Consider the following 17,576-nt stretch of genomic DNA (forward strand, 5'->3'; position numbering starts at 1 on the left):
AATGGACTCATTTTGCTGATTGGATTATAAAAAGAAATTTTAAAAATCACTAAATGCCTTAAAAAGCATTTTATTTAAAATAAAGGCCAGTGAGCTGGTTAAATAAGGAATCTGCAGCCATGCTCGCTGTTTATTTTTGCACGGGCAGAGTTTATATAATAAGCGGTTAAGTGGCTGGTTGTAAATAGGTTGGGTTTAAGCAAATTGAACTGCTCTGTGTTTTGCATGCCTGTCGGGATGGCCTATCAGGAATCTCCGTGTTTTATTTTTTTAACACGCTCTTTTTAAAGATGACACTGAATTTTTGTGTGTGTGTTTGATTATTGTTGAAAGCTGAGACGCTCCGAGTTGCCCTCTGCTAGACTACACAGGCACATGAGCGTACACAAACACACCCCTTTAAAAGCGCGCGCGTAAACACACACACGCATACGCACACGGGGTCCCTCTCTAAGCTCAAAAGCAGGAAAAATTGCGCCACTCTTGGAGCGTCTTTCAAGGGGGAAAAAGTTGAGGAAGACAGAAGAGGACGAACCAAGAGGAGACTCGAATGAAAGCGCCTCCTTCGCAGTTTCTCCTCACTGTAAATAGATGGTTATTTATGCGCATAAATGAAACAATCCTAAAGGTAGTGGTGCGTCTCTTTTTGGATACATAGTGGGAGAGCACATGCTACGCTCTGGTTTTCCCCGGACAGAAACGTAAACTTCAGTGCTACTGGATCTTGAAGTTGCTCGGTTTGTCGCTGTAGACAGAACTACTGGTGTCTCAGTGCGTTTGGACGGTGGAATTTATCTCATCTCTGTAGAATAAAACGCCGACGGCCGGGAAAAGCAACCTCCCCACCGGTGTCTACAACTGGTAAGTACAGTAGAAGAGTGGAGGCGCTTAAAAAAGTGAGATGTGAGTTAATGCGAGTGAAGGAATTTGTTCCACCTCGCGCTTTGTGCGCTCTGTGCCTTTCCGATGTAAATTTAAAAGCCATGGTTGCAATATAAAGGAGCATGAAGTGATGTGAGGGCAGAGTTTGCCTTACAGGTCAGTGGATGATAATGATGTATCGTTAGAAGTGATGGAGTGTGGGGAAATAAAAAAAAAGGAGAAGAGCGAGATAAATCAATGTTCAGCCGGCGAGGGTTGTAATAAAATATATCACATAAGCCATTAAAGCTGATTTCAGAATTATACGTTTTATTTTGATTTTTAGCTTCAGACCAGAGCTGAAAATGCATTTTCAAAGATAATGAATAAACTGTGAGTAAAAAAGCTGACAAACAGTGTGGAAACTAAGAAATAATCAAGCTGCAAATAACAATTTTAACAGAAAGTGTCCAAAAAGAGTTTAGATGTCATTCACCCTCCTCCGAGTCTGTTTTCGAAACTGAGAGAAAGAAGTAACGGGGGTAAAAGAGGCGACGTTCACGGTCTCACGCCTTTAATTAATACAGGACCATATGGTGGAGGTTAGTCGATTCATCTCCCGGTAAAGGCTGCAGTCTCATGCTCTAGCCTACTGTGTTAATTTCAGAAGTAAAGCCAGTGAGAGGCAATGCCAGTTTGCTGTCTGCACTGGGCCTGATGCCATGTGAGTCACTGATTCATATCAACTGTTGATGATGAAAGAAGAGAGAGTCCATGAAGTGAGAATGAATGGATGAACGAGATTAATATAAGTTATCATAATACTCATACTATTTTAAAACCGCTCCTATGGGGTAACTGCTGCAAAATCTAAATAAATACGTGTTGTCAGGTTCAATTGCCGTTAGAAATATTTTGCATTATTATTATTATTATTATATTATTATTATTATTATTATTATTATTACAGTTGCCCACATATGTCTTTTCAAATTTGACTTAATGAATGAGGCAGTTTAAAGATCATACTAAGGTGATGTTCGTCTTAAATGAGCAACTTCCGATTTAAAACAAAAATGCTTTTCCTCTCTAACTTTAAAGGAAAAGGCACTCTTCGAAATCTGAAGCGTCCTGAACAAAATACAGACAACAAAAGAAAAAAAAATGCTCAAGTCGTTAATTCAAAGCTGAAATTGCAGTTAAATTTTCACACAATAAAACAAAATTAATAACAATAAATTAAAAAAAAATGTGTGTAACTTCAGAGACTGTGGAGCAGCACGACAGACTGAAATATTGGACGAACCTCTCATTAAATTTCACTGATTAGGTAACACCGAGCCGCATGCAATAACCTTACACCTTACAGCGTGACCCCCACTATTTCATTTTGCAGCGGGGATATAGAGGAGGGATGCGAAGAACGGTTGTGCAGGTACACAGCATGTAAAACTTAACCTCCAATATCTGCATCTTTTGAATTAAAGGGTGAAAAAAAGAGAAAGAAAAAAACTCGCAGATGATGTAGAGCAGGTGAAGAGAAGAACTGAGGAAAATGGTTAACAGCATGACTGGATGCAAATTTCCCCCGACTTGAATTATCATAAGCAAACATTGTGAGCCTGGACTAATAAAATCCCATCTGTGTAACTTCATATCGAGGTAGTATGAGGGCTGCGATAATGAATTTTGTAATATCCCACCGACAGACATCTCAATCAGACTCTAATCCCATGATTTTACTACGGAATCACTCCACTCCCAACTGCACCAGGCAGCACCAAAACACAGAATCCGGCTCGAGCAAAACACATGAAGGGTTTTCCACACCGTGCAAAAATAAGAAAAAAACACATAACGTAAAATCACGATGAGTTTTGAACTGTAATTCATCAGAATTAAGTAAAAAAATACCTTCAAAACTAAGAGATTATTCACTTGATTATTGCGATATATTCCTTGTTTCGTGCACACCGGAAGTTAAACTCAAAATTCTTTCAAAAATGGCACATTCAAACTAAAAAAAAAAAATTTAAAAAATAAAAATTTAAAAATCTCATCAAGATCCACATTTTGCAATAGTGTCATCATCATGCACCGCCGCTGAAATCCCACCATGCTCTTATATATTTTTGCTTTTATGTTTGTCCCATTATCATCATTTGCCATTCACTCAAAAATAAGAGTTTTCAAAAGGAATTCTTTTTCTTTTTCTTTCTTGTTACAATCAAAGGATTGCCCCTTGACCACATCAAAGTCCTCACGTAGGCTCCCGAATTATTGACTGCACAGTTAGAGTTTGATGATAATAAACGACTCAGAGGACTTTTTCGCAGTCTCAAATTGTGGCCAATTGTGGCTTTTTTGTTTCTTTTTACAGAAGCTGTTTCTTTGAATTATCAGAATGGACTCCCATTGCCGTAAACTGGTCACCACCTGCGCACAAATAGGTGAGTAACAATTTCAAATGTTCTCATTCTAATAGAAATAAAAAGCTTTTGCAAAAATGTGTATTAGTTTACACAGGTTGATACAATTTTTCACTTCACCTAAATTAAAAGAAAATCATTTAGTGACATAACGAAAAAGAGTGTGTTACTTTCCAAATCTTAAGAAAATGCTTTACAAACCTAGTAACAATATGAAAAAGGTGAATATTTTTTATATTTGTCAACGTTTAGATATCTTAAATGTCCCCAAAATCTTAAAACGTAAAACACAATAATATACAATTATTAATGCACTTTTTTGGAAGTACCACAGATTATATTGATACTTACATGTCAATATTAACAAACAGATATTTACATGTTAGGCAACAAGTTTACCAGCGAGCCCAACTTCTTCGTTTGTGCCGTTTCTGATCAGAAGACCAGATTAATTTTTCAGAGAAATATCATTGATTTCCTACATTTTATCTTCACGGCTTCGCCCATATCTGTTTATTCGTGTTTTAAAAGTTGCTTTGTGCGCATATGTGGTATTTTGATGTTTTCTTTTATTTCATTATATTGGTGTAGCCTTTTTTATATGCCTGTATTTCGGCCCTTTTACTCCTCAATATGGAGAAGTTGTGAGACAGCCGAGTTGGTTCGCTATGTTAGAGGGACACCTGGTGGTCGAATGCGGATCAGCACGGCACCAGAGCAGAAAAAGGAGAGCACAGACAACTCTGATCATCCGGGATTTGAAAAGGATGGCCGCTTCGCATAGCAAAGTTAATTAGTTGATTTAAAAATATGCTAATGTATGACAAATTACACCGTATTGTTAATTTTACTTTTAATGACATTTAACACAGGAAGGCAGTTTTCACAGATTTTTTTAATCGTCAGTTCTCCTGTAATATGCTGAGAGCCTTTCATATAAATGGTAGTCTCGTCTCCAAAATCCCTTAAAACCGATATCAGACTAATTTAAAGCTGCAATCCTGAACGACAAAAGGATGGGATTATTAATTATTCTCTCATGTGACACGGAAATTACATCAGGTCTTGTTAGTGTCTTTGACGAATAACCAATAAGTCGTATTGTGTTTCATTTAGTCGACATTGCTGGGTATGTGTGACGGTCGCGTATTGTAGCTTCTTAGCTGCTCGTCGTGAACCACCACTGATTAAGAGTAATAAGATAAGTAAAATCAAAATGGGTGATCGAGAGAGATGCCGGCAAATATAGACACACCAGCGTCAACTGTTTTGCTATAATATATGCAGTGCTTGTTGGATTGACTCCGGGGAAAACTACATGTATAATGAAAGCCAATTCGTGAGGAGGAATATCCTAATGGAGGAATCTGATGTCTGCTTAATCCTATGTAAAAAGCCTTGTCGTCTCCCCTTATATTGACTGAATTGCTAATTAATGGCCCTCTATGGTGGAGGCCTATTGCACGCAGTAATCCGCAGAAGAGAGATAAAGCATTCAGAAGGTAGAAATGAAGAGGAAACCGATAATCCACTTCAAGTTTAGTATTACAATGCGCCTGGAAGAAAAAAGGAGCAACAGACCGTCCGTTATTTAACGGAAAATAAGGCACTAAATAATATTTTATTTGCTATTTTTTAACAATATAAAGGTAATACATATTATTATAAATATTAATATTATTATTGTTGTTGTTGTTGTTGTTGATCTACATGAAATTTGGCTTACTGGTTTTTACCCTTTATAAAGTTTTGTTATTGCAATGATAAATAAAACCATCATTACAGTTTAATGTTAATGGATTGTAATTGAATTATGATCAAGGTTTTATTGCTCTACATTAGAGGCTGTTCGTGTGAGTGTGTGTCTGAGTGTATGCGAGTGTGTGTTGCATGCAGTCTACGGTCTGCTGGTATTTATATATGAGGGGCTTTCACGGGATTAGCCCAATAACTTCTTAACAGCGCCAAGTCCCAAATGTGCTGGCTGAATGGGCTTTAGTCTGGCCACGTGGAGGGTGGAAGTGTGATTTTGATGATGATGATCTTGATGATGATTATGATGAAATGTGACTAGAGTGTCTCTATATTTAGATGTATGTTTTCACTTGCACTCCTGATCGCACTAACTGGCGCGGATGTTGCCTATCTCTTTATGGTCGCTCCATCACTTCAGCCACCTGTTTGTTACCCAGCTGACGTTTCTCCACCCGCCTATGAAAATCAAAGTCGCATTTGTTTGATTAGACATGTTTGCTTTGCCTTAATGCGGCACAATCTTTTAGGAATTAGATCTTAAAAAAATGTCTCGCATATCAGCTCAAACTCTTTAAAAGTGCTCCATTAGAAATAATTAGTCAAATTAAGAGTCTTATTAGGTTTTCTGCCAAAAAGAACACTTCGGGGGGGGGGTTCTAGTATGACTGAAAATGCTTTTCCAGGATGGATGTGGGATGGATACGGGATTCAGGGAATAGCAAACCAGTTAAAGTCAGCTTGGTCACGTTTTTGGACCGTGATGTAAATGCACAATAAAACTGAAGGCGCAAAATGCATACATTCAGTGTGTTGCCGGTTACCTTTATGTAATTTGAGCACTAGCACTGAGTTAAAACATGCTACTTAAAATTAAGCATTTTCGTGTCCATATGAAAGCACAATGTGCACATGTGCTCTTTTTTAAGGTAATGCGCGCGCCTGGCAATTAGCATCCGTTGACAAGTGCTCACAGACAATTTGGGGTCAAGTTGGCACAGTCCTTAGTTACATTTGTTGTTTGTTCTTTCACGGGTTCTTTGTGGTCCAGGAGGTGCTTGTGTTTGATATTCACTGCGCTTTTTTTTTTTTTTTTTTTTTTTTTTTTTTGTGGTTTCAAAACAATCCGCGCAGTGGCTGGCTTTATTCACACGGAGTCCCAGAGTAAACTGCACTGACAGAGCCTACCAGCCTGAAGCTCAACTTGGTTATCAATAGAACTACATCGTTTTACTGGGCCACTGGACCCATCTCATAAAATGAGACCAAACTGTGTTATTTTCATTTTTATTTGGCCTCGGGCTGCTGCGCAACGGCGTTTTGGAGCGCCGCGGGTACACCGTGCGTCCCATCTCTCTTTACATGCTTTTATGTGGAAGAGAGAAATAAGCGCCAGCGCCGGCATAAACACACTGGCAGACATATCTTGTTTCTGCAAGCTCTGGTTGGTTGGGCACGCCGTCATATTCACATGGATGTGCCTGTCAGAGAAAATATGGGCGGGCGCAACATGGTGACGTGGAGGTCTGGAGAGAGGCGCAGTTGGATAGACAGTGCTCAGGCAACAGCTGAAATGAACAGTGAGTGGTGTAGTGTGTGTATGCCTCTGGATCTAATATCACCTACCTGTCCTTGTCACTCTGATAGTCAGGCGAGGTAGCCGCTGTTTTTCACCGATGCTATGGCAAAACTCAATGGCCTATTTTAAAGCGTTTTCCAATTTAAACACAAAGAAGGCTTTATCTCAACCGCAAGAGGATCCGCGAGGTTGTGCGTTTTTTGGAGAGCTGAGCACATTCCGCAGTCGGACTTTCCGCCTACCCTTCCAGTACTAAAGGTTGTGCGATCTTTTACCGATGAACTCTATGAGGGATCCATTAAACATAGACCATCATCACCTAACAGGGAATAAACTTGCCTCCACACACCACACGGCTCTGGCGATGGCCTCTACTTTGCAGCCACTGCAGCGGTCTGTGGACTCTAAACACCGGTTAGAAGTGCACACTGTGTCGGACACATCAAGTCCGGAGTCTGTCGGTAAGAACCGCCCGGAGTGCAGATGTTCTCTGCAAGACGCCGCAGATGTCATCTTGATTTCAAACAATAGATGGCTCTCATCAGTCAAAGTAAAGGGAGCTTTACATGCATGCAAATAGGCGATTACAGCTGTCATTTACTAAAAGATCATCTGTCTGTGTGCGGCGCTGAGTGAAAAAGTTTCAGTTATGTAAATGAAAACAGCTTGTGTTGCCAATTAAAATTGGCCCGACTTTTTCTGATATTCTCAGTAATTGCGTTAAATAAAAAAGGTTAACTAAAACCCTAGAAGTCAACGGAAATTCAGAACCCAAAACATGAAGTAAACAAAAGATTTATTTTTATAAATCCTTTAAGTGATAGTGTTCCCACGGGAGCCTCGGATCGTTTTTTTTTTCTCCTCGCATTGTTCAGGCCATAATCTGGGTGATGACTTAAGTACTTCATTCCCTCTTCACAGAAAAGGAGAAGATACAAAATAAAAATGAAGACTCTTCAGATGACCCTTCCAAAAAGAAGCGACAGCGGCGGCAGAGGACTCACTTCACCAGCCAGCAGCTGCAGGAGCTGGAGGCCACTTTCCAGCGGAATCGCTATCCGGACATGAGCACAAGGGAGGAGATAGCCGTGTGGACCAACCTTACGGAGGCCCGAGTCAGGGTGAGTATTCCCTTGGGTGTAAACAAAAGCAACTAGTGTGTATAAATTCAAGTAATTTGCGCCAATTTTCCGGTTGTCCCATAAATATCCGATACTTTAACATAATTACGCACGCACTGAAAATTTTACGCACGATTGGAATTTGATTTAAATAATGTACAACATAATTTTAAAATGAAAAACAAATAACCGGAGTCTTGTTTAAATATACTTCTGGTGAAAACTCAATTTAATTAGAGCGTTAGGCTATATGTTTATATTAAGCCAAATGGAATTTGAACCCCTTGTACACAATGAAAAAATAATCAGTTTTAGCACAAGTCACAGTTCTCGGCATATTTTAATCTGGCGCATAATTTTATTTAAAAGAGCCCAAAAATGACTCATCCCCGTTTCCAAATGAAGTGTAATTAAACACTTACAATGTTGTTAGCAGTTGAGGGGCTCGACATTAGTCGGTGACAGATACCAGTCGTGTTCTGCTGTTCGTGTGAAAGAGGTGCAAAGCTTGTATTTTGCGATTGTCGCCCTGTGCTTGTGTGATTAAGGTCAGCGTGTTTATGGAAGCATGCAGAGGAATACACGTCCTCTGCGCATTAAGATAATGCAGAGAGACCGCAGTGTGTATTCTGCTCAGATAAACACGGAGTTTTTACAGTTTTAATGAAGTGTTAAAACAGTAGGAGACGGGAGTCATTTTATTTGAACAATTACAAATTAAATTAATTTTATTAACTTGTAAAGCTCTTATATTTTAACGGAGCCATATAAATATATCATACTGATAACGATACTGTTGCCTAACAATATACTATGTCTAAACCTCTGCATTTCATTTGCTGTAGGTGTGGTTCAAGAATCGGCGAGCCAAGTGGAGGAAGAGGGAAAGAAACCAGCAAGCAGAGCTTTGCAAAAACGGCTTCGGGCCGCAGTTCAATGGACTCATGCAGCCCTACGATGACATGTACCCTAGCTACACATACAACAACTGGGCTGCCAAGGGCCTCACATCTGCCTCTTTATCCACAAAAAGCTTCCCCTTCTTCAACTCCATGAATGTCAACCCCTTATCCTCGCAAACCATGTTCTCACCGCCCAACTCCATATCCTCTATGACTTCCAGCATGGTGCCATCGGCGGTCACCGGCGTACCGGGCTCCAGTCTCAACAGCCTCAATAACTTGAATAACCTCAGTAACCCGTCTCTCAACTCGGGGGTGCCCACGCCGGCGTGTCCCTACGCCCCTCCGACCCCTCCTTATGTGTACAGGGACACTTGTAACTCCAGCCTGGCCAGCCTGAGACTGAAAGCCAAGCAGCACTCGAGTTTTGGATACGCCAGTGTGCAGAATCCGGCCACTAATCTGAGTGCTTGCCAATATGCCGTGGACAGGCCAGTCTAATACCTACCTGCACTGCAAAAAATAATCATCTTAGCAAGATATAAGAGGCTAGTAGGGACGCTTACAGTTACATTTTTCTCTAAAGACAGTGGGCATCTCTGGTGGTGCGATTGTTATAGACTTTTTTGCGTGTATCAAGATTTTGTTTTTTAATTTTTTGGCGATCTTTGCCAGTTGGAATGTTACTTGCAGTATTCCGACCCTTTTCCTTAATACACTGCCACTTGCTCCGGTAAAAATCTAAAATCTTATAGGAAACATGTGGGATTATCCCATCGCATCACATTCATTTTCTTTCTTTTGAAGGGGCAAATGTGATTTGAGGGTGATTACAATCCCAGATAGCTTGCTATGGTGGTCATTTTTTGCAGTGTGAGGGTAATCACAAACAGCCGGCCACAGGAACAAGAGACTACTACAAGTACTTTTTCATTTTTCAAAAAGGGCACTAGAAGACTGAACCACTGAAACAAGCTCAACTACAGGTCGGAGTCAAACTGAAATGGGACTTCTTAGGTTTGTTCCCCTTTTGATGAGTTCAGTCCTGCTTCACACTGCGCCTCAGCGGAAAAGAAAAAAAGAAATAAACGGAGAAAAAAAAGAAAAGAAAAAAAGGCCTGTTTTATTTTTCACAACTCCTCATAAGGGTTTTCTGGTGGATTTTTGGACGGTACCTATTGACTGAAAAGGTTGTATATATATTTGAATTATCATCTCCTGTTTGTCGAGGCGAATGCGCTATAACCCCACGTCCTCTCCAGGTTCAATTTATCAACGCATGTGGAAAAAAATCTCTAAAAAGGAATCATGTTTTGCTTGCAAACAAAAGGGAATGTACATACTAAAACGCACCAGTTGTGTGTTTCTAACATATTATAAATTTATTATTAATGTCTGTGTGAATATCGATTTAGAATAGCAATTCTGGATTAAAAAAAAAAAGTTCAAATCAAAATGTTCCTGCGACAAATTATTTGGTTTTTTGCTCTGTGTATACTATTTGGTACGGAACTATGTTTTTTTTCCAGCATTCAAAAACTATTGTGTTTTATTTAATGGAAGTAAATATATTGTTCAAAAACATCATGCTGGGGGACTTTTATTGAATCTTTGTGCTAGTTGTCTGATAGTGGAGTGTAAAGCAATGACAGTCTGTCTATAGCCTTTCGATTATGTGAGGTACTTGTGCGGCTAATCTATAGAGGAAAACAATGGGCCGCTCCAATACACATAACTCCGAGATGCTCCGTCAGATTAACTGCTGAATACATGTCTGCCTGCCCAGCCAAGAGCTTCGGCTGGTCACTGGTGCTTGAAATAACACGGGAATCCACAAAAAGGCATTGGACCACACAACAATGATAACAGTCCATTAGAGGTTGTTTTTTGCTCCCCGTCTTTGATCTCAGAAGAGACGGTAGTTTTCTGAAGTGGCTTATTAGAAAACTTGAAGTACAGCCCGCGATCTGATTCACATCATTCTTTAATATGGATTTTACGATATGTTTGAATTTATCACCTAGTAACTTATCAATCAGCAATGTTTAACAAAATCATGTTTAGAGTTACATATTCTAAATCCAGCCTCACATCTTTTTTTCTGCCCCCATAACTAATCCTTTCTAATTGTGCATCCCACCTGATTTATACGTGTATATATTTGCCTTTCTAGTATTTGCTTTTGTAACATTGCGCTTTTTTGAGGTATGCTTTCCGTTGTGCAAACGCGACGAAGCAAAACAAACCGTGATTCGCAAGCTTAAGCAAACAAGAGCACACAGAGATACAGAGGTATGTGGGCCGGTGCTGCCTGGAGGAGGCGGGGGATGTGTGCAACTTCATGGCTGCAACCAGAGCGGAGACACCGGGGAGGAAACACCGCGACACTTCCACACACAACAAGCCAAATAAATTATCCGAGTCCGGGCAGCCTGTATTTATTCCTAGTGTCGCCCATAAAAATTGATAGCAGTATTTAAAAAATCATTATATAAATGGGCCGATATGACACTGTTTCACAATAAAAATTAAACAGTGTGTTAAAAGAACAAAAGAAATGTAGGTTGAAAAAGCGTAATGTCAAGTTGGATGATGACTCAAGTCATCTTTTATGAGAGGGTGTTAACTATTATGAGGAAAAATCAATCACGGTCCAAATTTGGGGTGTTTTTGCAAAAGCGCCAAATAACAAACACGAGATAAGTGTTCTTCTATTTTTACATTTTGAGTTGAAGTGGCCGTCCAGCGGCTTGAACTCCACACCCTCCGCAATTAAATTTTCCTCTCAAAAGCTGCAAGTGTCACCTTTTGATGGAGTTGGTAACGCGGAGCAATAATCAGCTGACAGGGGATAAGCCTAGGCGAATACACAAGTCTGCAGCCTCAATACACAACCACACAATCAACATGTGAACAGAGGGTGACCTGAAGAGAAGAGGCTTGAGTGGGAAATTGTTCATTTGGCTGACACGGCGCTCAGGAGTGCTTCCCTCTTCTCTTCTGTGAGCCTCTGCAAGGTAAGAGCTTATTAAAGTTTAATGAATGCAACATATGTGACTTTAAGCTGCTGTGTCTGCGCTTTTTCTGACGTGTTATTTTATACATTTTCTGCAAGATTACATTAAAAAACCCTTTGTTTGCATCGTGACTGAATCTGCTCATATTTAAGTGAAATAAAGATTCTAAATTCAGGGAGTGCATCATTTATGCATCAAAATAAGGCTGTGTAAAGCGGAAAACAATGTTCTGGACATAACTACGCTTAATGACACCAGGGAAACACAGAAACATACATATATGACCTCTATTAACGTGTAGTTCATATTTAATCTAGTAAGCAATTCCTTTTCTCTGTAAAATAAAAAATAAAAAAAATAAAAAATAGCAAGTTCTTGCTTCTCTTGCCTCGTTTTTAGGACTCCTAAAACACACCGGTACATCTTGATGCGAGATTTGTTCCGCCATCTGATTAAAAAAAATCCAACGTGATGAGACACTGCTAGTCGACAGCTTTCACCTCGTCTCCACTGGGAATTCAAATAAAAAGCGAAGAAGTGCAAATATCCAAACATGTATCGTTACAGCGCCAATCTAAATAATTAACAGGCTCTCAATATTCATACAGCGACGGGTTTGCAGGAGACATGACACGGTTTGGTAACAGCCTAATGCTGCATGCTATGTCGAAATGTGCAGCATGTTTTTTTTTTTAATTACACCCTAACGAGGCTTGCTTTTCAACTTTTATAATATTTTTGGAACTACGGGGCGTTTATGGCATAATATTTCAACTGAAAATGTGTCTGGATTAATGTTCATATCAAGACACTAATTCCTGCTATTTGCAGTAAAAATAATCTGAGATTCCATCCATATTTTTTTAATGTATATAATTATTAAAACGGAACATTTAGCTCGTTCTGCTCTCCTTACCAATGAATCTATTTTTTTAGTTGCACATTTTAATATATGTTAAGATGAAGCAGGAGATATGTCAGATGGGGGATATGGGTTAAGATAAACATAGAAAATGCTGTCCAATATTTCATTTTTAGGGTTGCAATGGTGCAAGACTTCCAAAGTAAATCACGGCAGTGGTTTAAATGGACAGCAATATTCTTGTTGCTAAAGCCAAATTTGCCCATAAGTTAGGCCGTACAGAGAGTTTTCCTTAGGGAGAAAACTGGCCTTTCGCAATCTGCGCATGTTTATGTCTCAGGAAAAAAATGCAAAATTACACATGCACACCTTTTTTTGTATCCATGCATAGATTCAAACTTGTCCTCACACGTGCACATGTGATGTTGCTGCAACACATCGACATATACAAAAGTCATTCTGTATTCTTCTGGAGCAGGAGGCTACAAAAAAACTGCTCCAGAAGACTTGTAGCATAAAGGCCACGCAGATAATAGGTGGTGCCAACACACAACTAGCTTCAGCACTTTGCAGGAGAGAGGGGCTGCTGTGTATCTGGGGGGAGGAGGGTTATGGCTCTCGACCAATGACGGCCAAGCGGCTTCAGCTAAAGGTCACATGGAGTGACCTCACACATTCTCACCCTCACCTAAGGCTTGAGAAGAAGTTCCCCATAACAAGAAGCATTGCTGCTCAGCTCGACTGCAAAAAAACAAAAAAAACAAAACTCATGACAACTTCAAAGTGGAGTTGTGTTTTTTTTGTTTGTCTGTTTGGTTTTTTTTAGCAAGCTTATCCAAAATCAATTGTAGATTTTTGCTTTACATTCACTGCAACATCAATGCATGTTTACATATTGCAAATTGAAAAAAACACATGCATGCTGCCAAAGGCTTTATGTAACAGTGCATATATTTTATTTAAGCCAGTATTCTTAGGAGTAGGTGCACACAGAGCTGAATACTCACAGCGTAATCTGCATGTCTGTTTGGAATATATAAGCATCTTCTGTGTGAATCTACACGTATGTGTACGAGTGCGTAGATAAGTTGTGCATCAGCCTCTCACGGTGGGAGCTTGGTGCAGTTTGAGGGCAGGCGGCTGGCCAGAGCGTGTGAAAGCAGATAACCAGGGCAAATTTCCTGACGCACACACTTCCTGCTCTCTGAAGTTGTGTTAAAGAAGGATGAAAACAAAACACACATCTGAGATGTTTTCTCTCCAAATCAATTTCTACACATTAAACATGCTGGAAAAAGATCAGCAGCAATGGCTCCCATAAAACTCAGAGTAGTGGAGGAAAATGTGATCCATCATCAGAGACTTGTGAATTTATCTGACAGAGTGAGTGCCCGATTTTGGTTTTAAAAAAATCTTTAAGAATGAAGCCATGGGTAGTTTGTCTGCAGGTTTTATCATATGAAGAGCTGAGTTTTATGAATAACGCGACTGGAAAGAGTATCTGAAACTTTTAACTTTTTATCCATTTAGTAATGTTGCTGCTGGAGTTCTGTGATGTGTTTGTGCATGTCCGCAGCAGACAAGAAGCATGCCTGCTTAAACGCTTCTGCATACAAATGTAATCGTAATAAGGTTAACTACAGATACACTGTGAAGCTGCTTGAAACAACAGCAGGGCCGTAAATACTGGGCTCATGAATATATCATATTATTTGCAAAATTCTCTTTTTCAATAAAAATAATAATAGTGACAAAAGAGAAACATCTATCAGATGTGCGAGAAAAAGAGACTAATTTATAAATACACATCCTCCAGGCACACCAGCTACCTGAAGTCTTCCTCATGCCTTTTCATGTTAACCTGACAAGTCTAAAGCTGCTAACATTTTAGCCTGATCTGAAGCGTCATGTTCAGACACCTTCAGTTTACACAGTCTGCCCCAGATGGCATATCTCAGCACTGTTTTCTTTAGGCCTGTCATCTACTGTAACGTCTTAATTGACGTTTACCTCAGTTTGCTGCTGTCAGCCACCCAGAGTCTCTGTCTGAAGAGCAACCTGGCAGAACAGTTTCCCAGGCTCCAACTTCAGATAGAAAATTACACCTGAGAACATTTGTTTGTTTTAGTCTTTCTTTCATTTTGTACAGTACAATCCTCACATGCAGCGTGACTTAAGAAATAGTGTGGAAATTGTGAGGAGAGGTTTTCTACTCTTATTCTCTCTTATCCAGTACTTTGTGTTTTATGTCCCAAATCTTTATTGTATAGAAATCAAAAGACTGGTTAATAACAGTTCATTCTGGTATTCAAATGCGTCTGATGAAAACTTTTCCACAAGATATCAAATGCATGCATTAAGACTTGGGGGTGGAAAAATCCCAACCACTCCACCTGGGTAAGGTTAAATATTCCAGTTAGGACATAAAGACCAATATACAGAATTATATGGAAATTTATATGCACAACAATACAAGAGCGCTCTGGTGGAAATAAAAGCCAGAATTCCTGCAGTTTTAATGTCACACTCCACAGGCTGATTTGACTTTCCAGCTGTACAAACATGGCATCTTTGGGCATAAAACGCAAAATATTATTGAGAGACTCACTCAGGGAGATGCTTTATATCATCTTTTATTCATCTAATGCCTTGTTAAGTCCAAAGCTGGTGGTTAGCGTGTTTCCTAAATAAAACCTCTGGGCTTTCATATGGTGCTGTTTGGAAGAATAAGGAAGAAATATGGATACCCACATGACTTCAATTAACTATTGTGAGCTCCATCTCTTACATAAATACCAAAAATATTCACCCTCTTAGAGGTATGTCCCAGTGCTTTTCATAAATACTTGCTTGTGTGATGATGATTAACCAAAGATGAATTTTTAGAAAAATGTTAAACATTAATGCCGTGATACCGTGGATAACTTTCTGCCACAGCCGTAGCTCAGTCTTATTTGCATTTACCTGATGATCATTTTAACCCACAGCACTTTCTTCAGCTATGAGACTTTTGTTTGTTACTGGTGGCTATAAATAAGCAAACTGAAGAAAACCAAGCACACCTACAGATTTTGTGTTTAAAACAGAATAAAACCTTATAAATTCAAATTCAGATTTATTTTCCATAATATCCTATGGCATTATAGCAGCACACATCCAAATAAAAAGAACTGAATGCACATATATTTTTAGATACTAACATGAGTCACCAAAATGAAAATGGGGACCGTCGTCTTTTTGGTGTTATAACATTTTCAAAGCACTGAAGAACAAAAACAAACAGTGACCAAATTGACATCTTAACCCTTAACCATCCTATTTTTACACCTGTTATTTGGGGCTTGCTTTCTTTTAAACAAACTGAAACGTCAGAAGCAATAATTAAACTACAAATTTAGCTTCTTTTTTTCTTTTTGGGCAACCAAATATTTATGACTTCTATCATCCTTCTGCTTTGTTGCATGCTGGAGACACAGTTACTAATAACTACAAACTTTTAGCCAAACAATAAGATAGATTATAACATCGCACATTTGATCTTAACTCTAGAAACCTTCATTACAGTGACTCATGCATTACTTCTCTTTGAAAGCAGTATAAATCTTCTGTATTCTACACTTGGTGGCTTTTTTTTCTCTGCACACAATGACAGTGTGATACAATATATCAACATGCTTGTTTCCAGGCTGATGGCTTTAGTAGTGAGCTGTCTTTACAGGGTTGCATGTAAGGACAAAATTTGAACCACACCCACAGACAAATAAATGACCGAATTTGTTTTCATCACCCAGAAACAGTCGATTAATAACTTTTATTAATTGTGTATTTCACTGCCCAGATAAATATGATTTTCTCCACTCCTTCCAGCGTCTGTTGCTGTGTGTTACCGTCGTACAGCGGGCCATCCCTCATAATGGCGAGCACATCAGCTGCAAAACATGAAGCTCACTCACACATGCAAGTCTCTGTAAGTCTCTGTAGTGTTGGCTGTGTAAAATGTTTACTCCTTGTAAAAACATTTATTTGGCTTCCTCTTTTATTAAAACCAGATGTTTCAAGCTCCAATTTTCCCTGGTGTGAACATGCTTTTTTCAATATGTATTTATGTCTGGCATTGATTTTTCCCATCTCTACACAGCAGTGGTCAACAGTCCAGCATATGCAGGTTTCTAAATGCAATAACTTTGCGGAAAGATGTAAATCATAAAAAACAAAAAATATTTTTAAGATAATGACATAAATGTTGATTGATTTCTTGATTTCTCTATGTGATACTGCTGATTTTTTGTTTTCATTGCACATTTAGGATGCATCTTTTATTTGGGGGGGGGTTTCTATTTATTGTTTTATTGCAATATATGTATATGTATCTATGTAGTGTGTCATTTTTAAAGATTTTTGATATAGTGCAGAAATGGGGTAAACATTACTTTGCTATATATATTAAAATGTTAATCAATATTATTGTGTATATCGGGAATGACATTTTATTTTTAAACTAATTTTCTAGAAGAAATAACTCAAGTTAAAGGGACAGTTCACCCTGTTTCTCCTCTGTCTTGTAGTGCAGTGCACAGAGATTGTTTTGGTTATGAGTTGTCCAGTTCTGGAGATACCAGCTGTACAGATGTTTCGCTTCTCCTAAGTGTAATGGTACCAGATGGCACTCACCTTTGGTGGCTAAAGGACCTGAATAAATACATTTGAAAAGAAACCATTTGTCTTTCCATAAACTTTTCATGACCCATTTACTTTTTTTCAATAACATAAGTAAAATAATAAATAAGTAAAATTTAAAAAACCCTATAAACGAAAGTAAGTAGTTAACTAATACTGCACCTCAGCCAGGGGGACACAATTAATCGTGTCATGCACTACTAAAATTAATCTTGTCGTTCGCTTCTGTCTGTGCAGTAAAACACGTTAAATGCATGTGAAATGGTTAAATAAAAGACTGTAATATCTTCCTGGAGCCAGGAGCCATTGCCTTCCTGGAAATGTCACAGCAATGACAATGATATAAGTCAAAAATAATAATTATAAGTTAGTGAGC

The 17,576-nt window shown here is 38.9% G+C and overlaps 1 protein-coding gene across 2 annotated transcripts; it reads left to right on the top strand.

Annotated features, from left to right (window-relative positions):
- Window positions 1-416: 416 nt before the first annotated feature.
- pitx2 (paired-like homeodomain 2) lies at window positions 417-17,237 on the top strand. Of its 2 annotated transcripts, XM_085415634.1 has the most exons (5): window positions 417-861; window positions 3,242-3,311; window positions 7,543-7,742; window positions 8,588-11,661; window positions 16,391-17,237. In XM_085415634.1, exons 2-4 carry the CDS (start codon window positions 3,266-3,268, stop codon window positions 9,143-9,145), a joined length of 804 nt encoding a protein of 267 aa, XP_085271760.1. In that variant the 5' UTR covers window positions 417-861; window positions 3,242-3,265; the 3' UTR covers window positions 9,146-11,661; window positions 16,391-17,237. The 2 variants fall into 2 exon arrangements, with proteins under 2 accessions (XP_085271760.1, XP_085271753.1); XM_085415627.1 differs by lacking the exons at window positions 417-861; window positions 3,242-3,311 and adding an exon at window positions 6,287-7,082.
- Window positions 17,238-17,576: the final 339 nt, after the last annotated feature.

This window comes from Rhamphochromis longiceps, linkage group LG2, assembly GCF_057381845.1.
Source record: "Rhamphochromis longiceps isolate RC_006_pf linkage group LG2, R_longiceps_female_GT1.1, whole genome shotgun sequence".
Classification (NCBI taxonomy): Eukaryota; Metazoa; Chordata; class Actinopteri; order Cichliformes; family Cichlidae; genus Rhamphochromis; species Rhamphochromis longiceps.

What these genes read in the sequence shown, in the direction of transcription:
- pitx2 (XM_085415627.1), top strand. Translation starts at nt 6,899, where the DNA reads ATGAACTCTATGAGGGATCCATTAAACATAGACCATCATCACCTAACA. An exon ending in ATCAAGTCCGGAGTCTGTCG is followed by an intron (nt 7,083 to 7,542) that starts GTAAGAACCGCC and finishes CCCTCTTCACAG; the next exon opens with AAAAGGAGAAGATACAAAAT. An exon ending in TTACGGAGGCCCGAGTCAGG is followed by an intron (nt 7,743 to 8,587) that starts GTGAGTATTCCC and finishes CATTTGCTGTAG; the next exon opens with GTGTGGTTCAAGAATCGGCG.